We start from the raw sequence: 14204 nt of genomic DNA on the forward strand, positions 1-14204 counted from the left end.
TCTCTCTTGTCCTGTCTCGTGGTGTCCCCTTGGTGTAGCTCCTCAGAGTGGTAGTGGTACGGGTGGTGGACTACTGGGCTCTATCCCCACCCCGGCCGGTGACATAAGGAGTAGCCCGAAAGGTCCGACCTATATAAATAAAGGTCCTATAAAACCCATGCAGAGCGGCCAAAAGATTTACAGCTTTGCATCGTTCAAACATTGGCCGGAGATCATTTGCGATCTAAGGCCGACGTCGAGGCGACATATTGCCGATGAGCAAACGATCTCTGAGCGACATCGTGCCGATGGAACTCTGTACATCGGGCCAACGTCAGCTTGACGTACGTGTGCTATCTGGGTAGTGTTCTACCCTTTGGGAATTGTTTTTGTCAGGTATTGCAGGCTGAATCAGGAGGTTAGTTTAAGAGTCAAAGCGCATGGTGAAGATCGTTCCAGCTGCAATAATCCTCTTATATTTCTATTTATCCTTAGTAGGAACTTCCTGTAAGTGGTTTATATTTTCTATGTGTCACAGTATTTCTAACAATAGATTTGTGCCGAATGCATGTTGATTTAAAACCATAAAATATCTGATTTCAGTCATAAGCTGTGTAATTTTGGTTAAAAACAACTGGAGGACAGTACAACTGAGCACTTACTCGAAATGCTTAAATTCAGTGTTGTTCAGTCCAACGTGTACACACAGTGCCTGATCAGAAGCTTTGACTTCAGGCCTGTTTATCAGCCTGAATGTCTGTTAATACTTACATGATGTCCTTATATCAAGTTCCTTATCAATGTTCCTTTGACTCAGGGAAGAGGAAGAGTAGAGAAAATATTTGAACTTTTATTTCAGTAAAATTAATTTTACACAGGATTATTGTGACAAGTGCATATATATATATTGTTTTATGGTGCGTATTTTTAAACACCTTTAACCTTATTTTAATTATTCTCAGGTTAGTTAAAGTAAGTCAAATCTGTCCTAAATAATGATTCTGTTATAATTAATGCCTCATGTAAACAGGCTCATATTAACTATAATTGTAACTTTGTGTAATGGAAAGTGTTTTACATTAACCCTGTATTATTATATAAGAAAACACCGTAAAGAGGTTTTTATAAGAAAACCTTTATATAAGAAAACACTGCAATTATTGTTGTAAAATCATTTATTGAGAAAATGGTTTATAAAGAAAGACATACCACACTGAATGTTGTAAGCATTTATTAAGCATATGGCAGAGTAGAGAGAAATTGAAAATGTATTAGAAAGAGCTTTGCCAAAGAAAGAAGAAAAAATGCAATTATTACCGTCTATGTGTTGCGGACGAGATACAGAAGATACAGCGATGAAGAAAAGGTCCAGAAGAAGGAGGACAAAGAGGCAAAGGCTTTATATGGACAAGTTTTAGGGAGTTTCCAAAGAGGGGATTTCTGAACATGTCAAAAAGTTTGATGGACTTTAAAAAGGACTGTAAAAGAATGTCCATGCAGACCTGATTCACCAAGGACGGCCTCTCCGGTGTTAGATGTCTTGCCATTGCTCCTCATGAAGATGAAAGCTTGTAAATTATTTGGTTTTGATTTACTTTTATTTTTATTTTATATATTAGTACCTTTTATGTAAACTAGTTAACCTGTATTTAATAAAAAATATAAATAATTGAAATTAAGAAGCTCGCCTGCCATAAGTCTCTGTTTTACAAAAAGATTGAGCTGAACTGACCACGGAGAAGTCTTCTGTGATCTAAATATTGTAAGTATGGAAATTCAAATGCACAATATATATATATATATATATATATATATATATATAAATATTTATATAAATAAAAATGAAATTAAATTTACTTTGAAAAAAACAGATCTTATTGTAAACGATTCATCCATGTACATGTGTTTTATTTTATTTTAATTTTTGTAATAATTAACCCAATCATTTATTCTCCTTAAACTCTACAATCGACTGTAAGTTCACATTCATTTTTGAGTGCAACATCCACCGGGTCTGGCATCGACCAATGAAAATTGGCAAGCATGCATTTGAAAATCTCACTGCACGCAATTGGATAACACTACGACCAATCACAACAATAAACCCCATACGCTTAGCTACCAGCGGAGCTAACCATAGATATCATATAAGGCTAGATGTCTTAAGGCGGAGTCACTTCCGGCATCACCGGTGGCCATCTTACCACAGGGAAGCTGTGAATTAAGGTGAGTGATCAGCACGCACACAAATCCTCTTATCTTGCTGAAATCTTGACGGATTTACAAACGGTTTGGTATCTTACAAACGTTATTAACGTGGCTATAATTCTTTCATATGGAAGTCCATTGTTATAATTATTCATATGTATGCAGTGTCATAACTACATCTCTGACGTTTATAACAAACCAAACCGTTTGAAAATCGGTAGAAAATTGAGCAAGTTATGGTAATTTAAAAGTTGTTACGAGTGAGCGAGCTCCCTGTGGCAAGATGGCCGCCGCGTGCGGACATCGACCTCCATTGGCCAGCAGCGCGGATGAGACATCTAGCCTTTATTATATGATATCTATGGAGCTAACTGGTAGATTACACTCTTACTGTATCCGGTCCTTCTTGCAAAGGAACGATTCAAGCGCCGTCTTCTGATCCTCTTTTAGATAAAAAGCCAAGTCTAACTCGATCATTGTAGCGGCCAAAGCAGTTTCAAACAACTGGTGTTCATCCACAGCCATCTTGCAATGTTTACTAATGACTTCGACGTCGCAGCGCTGTCATCTTCTGTTTATCTCGCCTCTAGCCCGCCTATATCAGATAACCCGATGTGATTGGTGCAGCTCGGATACAAGGGCATATATAACGAGCAAAAATGTCCTTTAGGACACACAAGGGTTAAGTTGGCTCAAAATTTTACATTTAAGTGTGATTGATCAATGAGACCCTTTTATTACGGTGTTGTTATTACAGCATAATTTGCTAAACTGAATTTATCTATAAGCAGAATCAGATTTAACTGTGATTTTCTGCTGTAATAAAGAGTTTAACTGGTAAGATCCTCAGAGGAGTTGTGCAGCGATTATATAAGAATGGAAAGACTGTGTCGTTGAAGGTGGATGTGAATGTGAGTAAATGTGTGTTAGTTACAGGATCAGAGAATGACACTGTTCCTCTGTCATAGTCCAGCTGAACTCTCACACGCTGAAGCTTCTGTTTAACAGTAAAGACAGTGTAGCTTTGCTCTGGGGTTTGTGAACTGTATTTGCTGTTCATGTATCGCACACGCCAGACATTAGACTCAAAGAAATCTCCCTTCCTTTGGTTTGATGCTGTTGTTATTCCAAGAATCCAGAGTGTATTGTCTCCAACCTCCACATCCCAGCAGTGTGTTCCTGAGTTAAAGCCCTCAGATCCCAGGACACATGCAAACTCATCAAACCTCTCTGGATTATCAGGAAGTGTTTTATCTCCAACACTGTACGACACACTGGTCAGATCAGCAGAGAGTGTGAGACAACGATGTGCTGTGTTTGGATCCAGAGTCAATGGAGCTGCAGAGAGAATAACATCAGATTAGAGGATGAAATATGTTATTAGAAATGTAAATGTAAACCATATAAAGACTTCATAAATCATATATCATGCTATCACAGGGTTCTCAAGTTTTATCAAAAGCTTGGAGTGAGATCACATGCGGTTAGGGGAGGAGCCCTAATGGAGCCCCACCCCCCAATTTTACCCATTGTTCATAATTAACCAGCACAAATTGAAATTATAACAATTGGTAAATCTGATAAATGACAGAGCAATTCATCACATCAAAATATACTCTTTAATGTTATATTTCAAAATTACAAATATACAAAAATTACAAAAATATAAATTGCTCCAAACAGTTTGGAAAAACAAATCTTTTTGCATTTTGAATGTGTCTAGTCGAAATGGTATAATGATTTATTGTGTGGTGGGACATTGTGAACAAATGACATATTAGAGTATTAAGTTACTTAGTTTCAGATAACGTAAGCTAGCCAAACTGGGCCAAAGCTTCTGGCCTGGTTGCAAAGTAGTTGTAGAGTTTTTGACTGCATCAATAATAATGTTTACGATGGGCTATATTAAATGCTCTAGCCTAAAAATGTTAAACAAGTTTCTTCCAACTTACCTTCTCCATCACGACATGTGTTTGCGCAATGTTGTTGGTTCTCTTTCATCATCTCGTGTTCGAGATCCACCTATGGGAAGGGCATCCGCACCTGACCTCTGCAGAAGCATCCAATTGCACCAAGTCTGGCCTGACAGAAGCGCGTGTCCAATGCCCGTAAGGGACCCGCCCCTTACCAAGTGTATAAACACTAGCATGCAATATCTTACCTCAGTTGTTATTCGCTTCTCGCGACCTCTTTGCTTCACAGCTCTACAGGTTTTCGCTGACTTCACCACAGTCAACAGGAGGAAATATCTGTTTCGATAGGCCTCCGCCAGGCGTGATTGTCAGACGGTTACGTTTAGTTGCGATTTATTTCTGGTTGCAAGCCACCCACGCTCGCTACCTGGATTTGCTCAGGCTGCCCGCCTGTTTTCTTAGCTTTCACCTCTCCCATGGATCACAAGCTCTCCGGTCCCACTAACTCGTCGGACTCGCAGTCGCGTGCATGCCCTGCCGTCTGCGGTTCACTCATTGCCACGAGGGATACCCATCCTTTTTGTGTGGTATGCATGGGATTAAAGTATGTGGAAGAAGCTCTTTCTCTTCCTGAGAACTGCAGCCACTGCCTCGCTCTGCCTAGGAAGCTTCTTCGACGTAGTCTTAAGGTTGCGTCCACCCAAAACACGGATGAACAATACGACTCGGATGTTGGAGTAGGTGAAAGCGTTGCAGATCCGGGGACCTCCCCGAGCATGCCTGCTCTCAGTTGGGCTGACCAGTCTAACGAGGGCTTACTCGAGGAAATCCTTCCCGGTATTTCCTCGCTCGACTATGAGCTGCCCGGCTCAGGCGAGGACAAGGACCCCGCTATACTTGATGGCTCGGACGACGAGGAAACCATCCCGTCCGCCCAAGCTCCCCCGGTTAGCGGCTCGGCTACTCTGCCGCACGCGGTCCTTCTCGAGGTGTGTGAGCGAGCGGCCGCTCGTCTCGGCATTGAATGGCCGGCCCTCCAGAATGCCGCCGACCAAGAAAGGGATGTGTATGATGGCAAACTCCTAGGCCCTCCTCCCGGTCCTAGGAAGCAGCTCATGCCTGTTCTCCCCGCGTGCGCTAAGCACATGCGTCACTATTGGAGAGACCCGCTAGATCTCAAGCACGGTCTGGCGGGTCTAGAGGTTAAGGATATGGCAGCGTGTGGTATGGGCGACCCTCCCACCATCGAGCCCTCGATTGCCAGACACCTTAACCCCTCGCAGGGAGGGTTACTGGCCCCTCCTAAGCCAGTCCTCCCTAATAAGATGGACCGCTTCTCAGCATCTGTTTTCCAGGCCTCAAGGCCTCAGCTCTCGCGGTGTGGGCTCTAAATGTTTCCTCCCTCCTCTCGGCCTACCAGGCTGAGCTTTTGGAGGACATGAGCTCACATTTGGAGAAAGGCGTGTCATCGCCGACGCTGTGGAAGGAGATCATTACTGTTAACGACCTGGTCCTTCGCAACGCCCGCCAAGCTGTTCAGGCTGGCGGACATTCTATGGCCCTGTCTGTTGTGGGGGAACGCGCCCTCTGGCTCAATCTCTCTGGTCTTCCCGACAGCGAGAAGAGACGCATAGCAGGAGCCCCAGTGGAACCAGGCCAGGCTCTTTTCGGCCCTGCTGTTGCCCTTATGCAGCAGCGGTGCGACGATAAGAAGAAGGAGGATGAGGCGTTTAAACTATGCCTGCCTAGAAAGGCCATTCCACATCAGCCCCCCTCTCGGCCCCCTCAGGCCCCGGCCACGGGACGGCCGTACCACAACACAGCCAGACCCAAGGCTCGCAGCAGGCCACCCAGCCAGCAGCCAAGCCAGCAGCCCAACCATCCTCCTAAGCCCTGGGGTAAGATGTCTTTCGCTGCAGCCACAGCCAAAAAGCCCACTAACTCTACCCCGTGTGACGGGAAGAGGAAGAGGCCTACTTGATGTTCAGCTCCAGGGGCTTCTTGGTCCAGGTTTTCGGGCGACCAACCCATTGGACACAAGTTTGAGTTTTTCCCCCTCTTCACCCAAGAAGAGGAAGTTCTTAACTCAAGCGCCCCTTTTCCCTCGTTCGGGTGCCCAACCTCAGTTCAACATGGACATGTCACAAGTTCTGGTCCATAAAAAATTTCCCCTCCCAGCTTCCAGTTTCAGGACTGGGGGAATTTCATTGTCAAAAAGTGCCCTACCACTGTTGAAAAGTGCTCAACCACAGTCATTTCACAGTTTGCACAAACCACCTCTCACACATTCAATAAAGGTTCAAACCCCTGTGTGTGTTTAAAAAAAAAAAAAATCAAACACTGAGAGTGACAGCTCTGCCGAGTGCTGTTGTTTGTCAGAAATCCTACATGTCGCCCTTAAGTTGTCCACTAGATGGCGCCATTGTATCACAAATGAACGATCCGGTTGTATTGCCAGCCCTAGGCAACTCTCCGTTGAGTGTGGCTTCTCTCACGGCACACGTGACAGCCTGGCAGTCTGTGGCGGCTCCAGAATGGGTGATTCGCACCATAATGAATGGCTACAGACTTCAGTTTGCCAGAAAACCTCCACGTTTCAGCAGAGTTATCTTTTCTCACACAGAAGAGAGCTCCGCTCACATTCTGAAAAACGAGATCTCTTCTCTTCTCGAGAAGGGGGCGGTGCAAGTGGTGCCTCCGCATCAATGTCATCAGGGTTTTTACTCCTGTTATTTCCTGATTCCAAAGAAGGACGGTTCACTTCGTCCTATTCTGGATCTCAGAGTGTTGAACAAACATTTAAGGAAAATACAATTTCAGAATGTTAACCCACAACATTCTCGTGCAGTAAAACAGAACGATTGGTTCACATCGATCGATCTGAAAGATGCTTTTTTCCACATAAGCATTTATCCTCCACACAGGAAGTTTCTTCGTTTCGCCTTCCAAGGCATATGTTACGAGTTCACAGTGCTTCCGTTTGGTCTAGTGCTCAGCCCAAGAGTGTTTGTCTGTGTGCGGAGGCAGGGTTAGCCCCGCTAATCTCAGATTAGCGGGGCTCAAAATCCTGACTTACATAGACGATTGGCTGATTATAGCCGATTCGAGAGAGATCGTCATGCAAAACACTGCTCGTGTAATCGCTCACATCACAGCGCTCGGCTTCAAAGTGAACGTGAGCAAAAGCAATTTCACTCCCGTGCAGAGAGTTGTTTTTCTGGGTCTGGAGCTGAATTCGGTTACAATGCGCGCGCGTCTCTCACAAGAGCGCGCTCTCTCCTTAATGAATTGCCTCTCACAATTCAGAGAGGGAGCGAGAGTACATTATCGCGCATGTCTCAGGCTACAGGGTCTTATGGCTGCAGCTTTACATGTTCTGCCTTTGGGCCTTCTGAGAATGAGGGCTTTCATGAAGTGGGTTTTATCTCTTCATCTCAGCCCTTTGCGCGATCTCCGCCGCTCTGTCACAGTGACACGCTCGTGCACATTAGCGCTGTGCCACTGGAGGAACGCAGAGTTTTACGCGCATGGGACCCCTCTCGGGGCGATTATGCTGCGGAAAGTAGTAACGACAGACGCGTCCTTAACAGGATGGGGAGCCACGCAAGAGGGCAGAACAGTGAATGGTGTGTGGCCAAGCACACTTCACTCAGCCCATATAAATTATTTGGAGCTCCTCACTGTGTGGAAAGCTCTGAATCCCTTTCTGCCCCGCTTGCAGGGGCATCATGTGCTGGTGCGCTGCGACAACATGACAGCTGTAGCATATATCAACCGCCGGGGGGGATGCGCTCCTCCAAGCTGCATACTCTCGCTCACAGGCTGTTAGTATGGAGCAGGCGGCACTTTCTGTCGTTACGGGTGACCCATGTCCCGGGCATACTGAACAGGGGCGCAGACCTCTTGTCAAGGGGAAACCCTATCTATGGGGACTGGCGCCTCCACCCTCAGATAGTGGGTCTACTGTGGGGGAGGTTCGGCCAGGCAACCGTACATCTCTTTGCCTCGCGCGAAAACGCCCATTGTCCTACATTCTTCTCGCTACGGGACGAGGACGCCCCCCTCGGCGTGGACGCACTGGCCCATCCGTGGCCCAACGTGCTGCTCTACGCATTTCCTCCACTTTGCCTCATAACGCCGTCTCTGGCCAGGGTGAGGGAACGGGGCTTGACCATAATTTTTATCGCTCCCAGATGGCCCAGGGCACCGTGGCTCTCAAAGATTATCCCTCTGCTGTATGCCCAGCCATGGCCCCTGCCAGTTCGCACAGACCTTCTGTCCCAAGCGAATGGGGAAATCTACCACCCGCACCCAGACAGGGTGGCCCTCTGGCCTGGGCCGGGCCCGTGAGAGGGCCAACTTAAACACATTGGGGCTCCCCCCACGTGTTGTGGCCACCATTCAGTGTGCCAGAGCCTCTTCGACATGGTCCCTGTACGACTGTAAGTGGCGTGTGTTCGAAGAATGGTGTGAAGGGTGACAGTTAATATCATATCAGTGCTCAATCACTGATATTTTATGCTTTTTACAGGACCTTATGGATAAGGGAAAATCCTTTTCCACTATTAAGGTCTATTTAGCGGCTATCGCTGCATGTCATGTGGGGTTCGACAACGCTACGGTGGGGCAACACCCACTTATTCGTAGATTTATGAAGGGTGAACGCCGCACTCTTCCAGTTCCCAGGAAAGTAGTTCCTGAGTGGGACCTCTCCATGGTGCTGGAGGCAATGTCTCAACAGCCGTTTGAGCCCCTGGGAAGTGTTTCCCTGAAGAATTTGTCTTTCAAGACAGCTCTTCTCCTGGCCTTGGCATCTGCCAAGCGTGTCAGTGATCTCCATGCACTTTCTCATCCCTCATGAACTAAATTCTCTCTCAGTGGAGATAAGGTTTTTCTCAGGCCCAACCCAGCCATTATGCCAAAATGCTTCCCGGCATTCACATGTGAGTTGATTTATCTTTCCGCGTTTCACCTAGCTCCTTTCTCCTCCACAGAGGATCAGAAGCTGAATGCTTTGTGTCCTGTTCGTGCCCTGTGGGTGTACTTAGACAGGACCAGCTCGTTTAGGAAAAGTGACAAAAAGCTTTTCATTTCTTGGGGCCCCCCGTACTCAGGGAACCCCATTTCCAAGCAACGCCTTTCTCATTGGCTTGTGGAAGCTATATCTTTGGCATATGAATCTAAGGGAGTGCAGCCGCCTGACGGCATCAGAGCTCATTCCACTAGAGGTATGGCTGCCTCTTGGGCTCTGTTTAAGGGAGTCTCTTTGCAGGACATATGTGCCGCTGCAAGCTGGGTCTCTCCCCATACGTTTGTCAGATACTACCGGCTCGATGTCACCAGAACTCCGGTAGCTCATTCTGTTCTGGGTGTTGGCTCTTTGTAGCTTTGTGCTCTTAGGCCCTCTACCCCTAAGTTAGCCTGGGCTGCTTAGTCCAGCCTTTTTAAAGTCACTAAGCATGATTCTAACCTGCACCGGGCACCATTTACTCACCATTATGAGTGTGGTCAGGTTTATTCATGAATGCATGTTACCACATGTCATTCTTTGCTGCTATGTGTCTTCCTCACTGTGCGTGGTGGGTTTCGTGTGACGTGTCATGCACCGCCTTTCCAGGTGACGGTCCTCTGGCTTTCAGGGCCTCATTGTAGTGGAATTGGGCAATCAGGCAGCTGTCCATATCTCCCATAGGTGGATCTCGAACACGAGATGATGAAAGAGAACAATAGGTTACTGTTCGTAACCCCGGTTCTCTGAAACATTGAGTGGAGAGATCCACCAAGCTTGCCCCGCTTGCTGCACGAGAAGTGAATATGCTCACTGAGGTAAGATAGCGCGTGCTAGTGTTTATACACTTGGTAAGGGGCAGGTCCCTTACCGGGCATTGGACACGCGCTTCTGTCTGTCAGGCCAGACTTGGTGCAATTGGATGCTTCTGCAGAGGTCAGGTGCGGATGCCCTTCCCATAGGTGGATCTCTCCACTCAATGTTTCAGAGAACCGGGGTTACGAACAGTAACCTATTGTTACCTAGTAACGAACGTAAAGTGGCCGAGAATGTTCCGTCAACTTCCGTGTGTTCGCGCATCTATGTTGCCTAACGAACGCAATCTGGCCGAGATACTGTACGTGCTGGCGGCAGGAAACTTCACTTTGTGTGCCTGCGCCTCGTATACAACGTTATATATAAAGCTTGCAGGACAACTTGGTTGGCATTGCCTTTTTCAGCGTGAGAAATACACTGTGTGGCGTGTGAGCGTGTGAACTGATTGAATTGCGTGCGTCTCACGGACAATGCATGAGACTTGTCTCTCAGTTACTGTCAGAATGGATTGAGGCTTCATGTTTAATATCAGTATTCAATCAACACTATAGTATCCTAATACATAAACATAGATCATGAGGAATAGACTTTTCATTATGAGTTTGCTGTATGATCTGATGATTTTCTGAAATACAGTTCAGATTCACTTGGATATTTTTAAATATATTTCTATCAAATGTTGATGTTGTGTATGTTTATATCTGAACTATCTTCTGCACTGGTGTCAAATCTGCTGAGACTCACTGTGTTGGACAGTTTTCAGCATCTTCTTCCAGACTCTGAACGGCAGGTTACCCAGATAACGCGACACATGAATCAAAGCTCCAGAACTCATCCGTGGATCCGGCTGTGAGATCTGGACTCTGAGGAACATTCAGGAGTCAGAACTGCAGTGAATTTGAGTTCAGATCCACTGAGAGAAGAGATACGAGCAGCTCACTCACCTTTCCATCGTGACTTTATAGTTCTGGAAAATATAGAGTTTGAATACATTTTAATATCTTATCAAACACTCTCATTGTCAATGAGTCTCTCTATACAAGTTGTTTTATGTACAAAGAATGAAGCCAGATTGATTTGTCACCTTTAGAAACGAGACGTCATTGTCTTTCATCATCTTCTCCATGTCTCTGATTGTGTGTGAAAGAGCTGAGATGTGTGTGTTCATCTCCTCCAGCATCTCCTTCATCCGCTGCTTCTTCTGCTCCTCTTCCTCTCTCAGTGCAGTGATTGTAGCTTCTTCTTCGTCTCTGAGAAACTGATGAAGCTTCTCAAACTCTTCTTTAATCTGACGCTCTGTGTGCTCAGCTTGAGACTGAAATCAAATCACATTCACTTCACAGTCAGCGCTGTATGAACACACACTCCACTAATGTCAATAATACACTCTGTGTGAATGTTGAGTATTTAACTCTTTATATCCTCACCTTGATGAGTTTGATTGTTTTATCACAATTTTTCTTAATTTCTTCTCCATGTTTGAGCTTGTTTTGTAAGGACGTCAGTGCTGTATTAAACTCCTCCTACAGGTTAAGATGAAAATCTGTGAAACTTATGCAGCTCTAAGAGGTTTAAACATTGTATGTTTGGATGTTTTTTATGTTTTTTATGTTTGTAACAATGCTGTTACATTCAAGAAGATTTGAACATCAGAGGATCAAAGTTTTGTGTAGAATTTTATATCAGTAGAAAATCAGAGGTTAACGCTGAGTCAGCAGAGTTAGGATGCATTTGCAGCTTTATTAAAAGAGATACTCGTACAACAAAAAGTTCAGTCAACGGCGACAGGCAGAGCCGAGACGTAATCACAAACCAGGCAGTGGGTCAGGGCAAACAGTACAGACTTAATCCAGGAAGACAGAGCACAGGTACTGTAAGTAGGCAGGCAGCAGAGAATCTTAAGAAGGTACACAGTCCAGGGTCATACACTGGGAAATCAAAAACAGAGAAAAACGCTCAGAGATGTAAGTCACAGCAAAACAAAACTTCGCAATGAGACCTTGTGAGAGTGCTGGTTAAATAGTCCATGGGATACACTGTAACGGGTTCCTGTAATTTGAACAGTATTTTACTGTAATATGTACAGTAAGATATGTAAAATATGTATACAGTATGTTACTGTAAACAGCAAAGGATTATGGGAAAATATATGGTCACTACTGTAATTCTTCCCTACTGTAAATCAATTTACAGTAGTTAACTTGTGATACAAATGGTCACCAGGAGATTAATTCTATTGACTTGGGAGATGTTGCCTTTTTTCTTCTGCTAGTGGCTTCCTAAAGGTCAAGATTTGTAATTTGTACTTCTAAAACAAAATGTTCAATGATTAAAAAGAATATTATAAGGACAAATGTTCGTGAGTTATTGTGATTTTTGGGGGGGTGGGGTAAACATACATTTAAAAAAAAAAATTAAATGATGAAAATTAAAAAAATAAATAAACTCAATACTAATACTGTAAATGAAAATACGGTAATAATACTATAAATGCAAGTACAGTAAATGGTACAGTATATTGTAAGTGAAAATACAGTAATAATACTGTAAACATTTTACAGTAAATTACTGGCATCCAGCTGCAGTAAATTACTGTAAAATTTACAGCAACCTCTTTACAGTGTAGGGATCAGGAGTGAGTATAATCAGCACCAGGTACAGGATCATGGAAAATGAAGTCTGTGAAATGGATAAGTACTCAGGCGATGTTGCCCTCTGGCGGTGATCAGAGGGAGCCACAGAGGCTTGATTTGTGACAGAGATTTAAACAAAAATAAATACTGGTCTATTGTGTACACAAATAATATGTTCAACACTGTATTCAGCATGAAATCAGAGACATTTGTCTTACCTTGTAAGATGAAAGCACTTCACTGATGGGTCTGAATGTGTGATTGGTGTGTTTCTCTGAGTCTCTGCACACTAAACACACAGGCTGTTTGTCCTCCAGACAGAAGAGTTTGAGTTTCTCACTGTGTAAACTGCAGATCTCCTCAGATCCTGATGAACGTTTCTCATTTCCCTTCTTTATCAATGAATCACACAAGTTTTTTAACGCAAGATTAATTGGAGGATTACCTTTAGATGATCTTCTGCAGACAGGACACTCCTGAGTTTTCTTAATTTTCCAGAACTGTTGTAGACACTCTTTACAAAAACTGTGACTACAGGACAGAAGAACAGGAGTCTTGAAGATTTCACAGCAAACAGGACAAGAAAGCTCTTCCACAGATTTTGAATCCATTTCCTCTTCTAGTAAAATATCCAAATAATCTTACAATTTACTTTCACTTTCTGAACTTTGGTTTAAAGAGTAAACATCTATTACAATCTAAATCTAATCTGGGTTAACTCAGAAATAAACAAAAATGCTATAATATAATGTGTCCTCCTCTGTTCTTAACAACACTGACTCGCTTTAGCTTTCAGTAAAAATGAAAGGCAGAAATAATGACTCACTTCCTGGCTGGTTTTGTAAGAGGGTGGAGGTGGGGGGTTGGGGGGGGGGGGGGGTTGGGGGGTAAAGGGGGGTCACAGATGGTATCAGTTGCTGAATTCAGAACATCATACTAGCATACTCTTCCTATTTCTGCTGCAGAAATATGGTAAATGTAGTATGAGTAGTATACTAGAATGGTCTTCCGAATTCAGATGTTGTTGTTTTTTAATTCCAATAGGAAAACTTACATCACCATCTTCCAGGGCTGCCAACTTTTGAGTTCAGCTTGGAGTGAGAATCGAGCTTGCGAATAGATTTTGATTCAACACTGCAAAAATGCTTCTCTTACTTAGTATTTTTGTCTTGTTTCCAGTCCAAATATCTAACAATTCTTAAATCAAGATGCATTTACTAGATGAGTAAAATGACATAAGATATTAAGTCTTGTTTTCTGGGGAAATAAATACAAATTAAGTGAGTTGATGCTTAAAAAAAGTTAAATTATCTGCCAATGGGGTAAGAAAATAATCTTGTTTCTGTTTGAATTAAGTTTAATCTTACCCCATTGGCAGATCATTGTGCTTTTTTTAAGCATCAATTCACTTAATTTTTATTTATTTTAAAATAAATAAATAGGGCCCTAGCGCCCACTATTGGCCAGCCGCTTTAATGTTCCTAAATCCGAACCGCTGAAGACGCAGTGGCTGAGTTTAGTTTTCGAGGGAATATTCCCCACGATCAACGTCAAAGCTTTCATGTTTGCGCGAATCATTTCACACACCAGACTGCTTTACAAACGAGGGTCAGTATAAGAAGCTGCTCCTGAAAAAAGGATCGGTAG

The 14204-nt window shown here is 44.0% G+C and overlaps 1 protein-coding gene across 1 annotated transcript; it reads right to left on the bottom strand.

The window, feature by feature from the left end:
• Window positions 1-1905: 1905 nt before the first annotated feature.
• Window positions 1906-13285, bottom strand: LOC307170981 (E3 ubiquitin-protein ligase TRIM39-like). The gene is made up of 6 exons (XM_079892319.1): window positions 12776-13285; window positions 11352-11447; window positions 11009-11239; window positions 10869-10891; window positions 10669-10787; window positions 1906-3525 (listed from the first exon to the last, which is right to left on the bottom strand). Exons 1-6 carry the CDS (start codon window positions 13166-13168, stop codon window positions 2987-2989), a joined length of 1401 nt encoding a protein of 466 aa, XP_079748445.1. The 5' UTR covers window positions 13169-13285; the 3' UTR covers window positions 1906-2986.
• Between the last annotated feature and the right edge of the window lie 919 nt (window positions 13286-14204).

This window comes from Squalius cephalus (assembly GCF_949319135.1).
Source record: "Squalius cephalus genome assembly, chromosome: 14".
NCBI lineage: Eukaryota > Metazoa > Chordata > Actinopteri > Cypriniformes > Leuciscidae > Squalius > Squalius cephalus.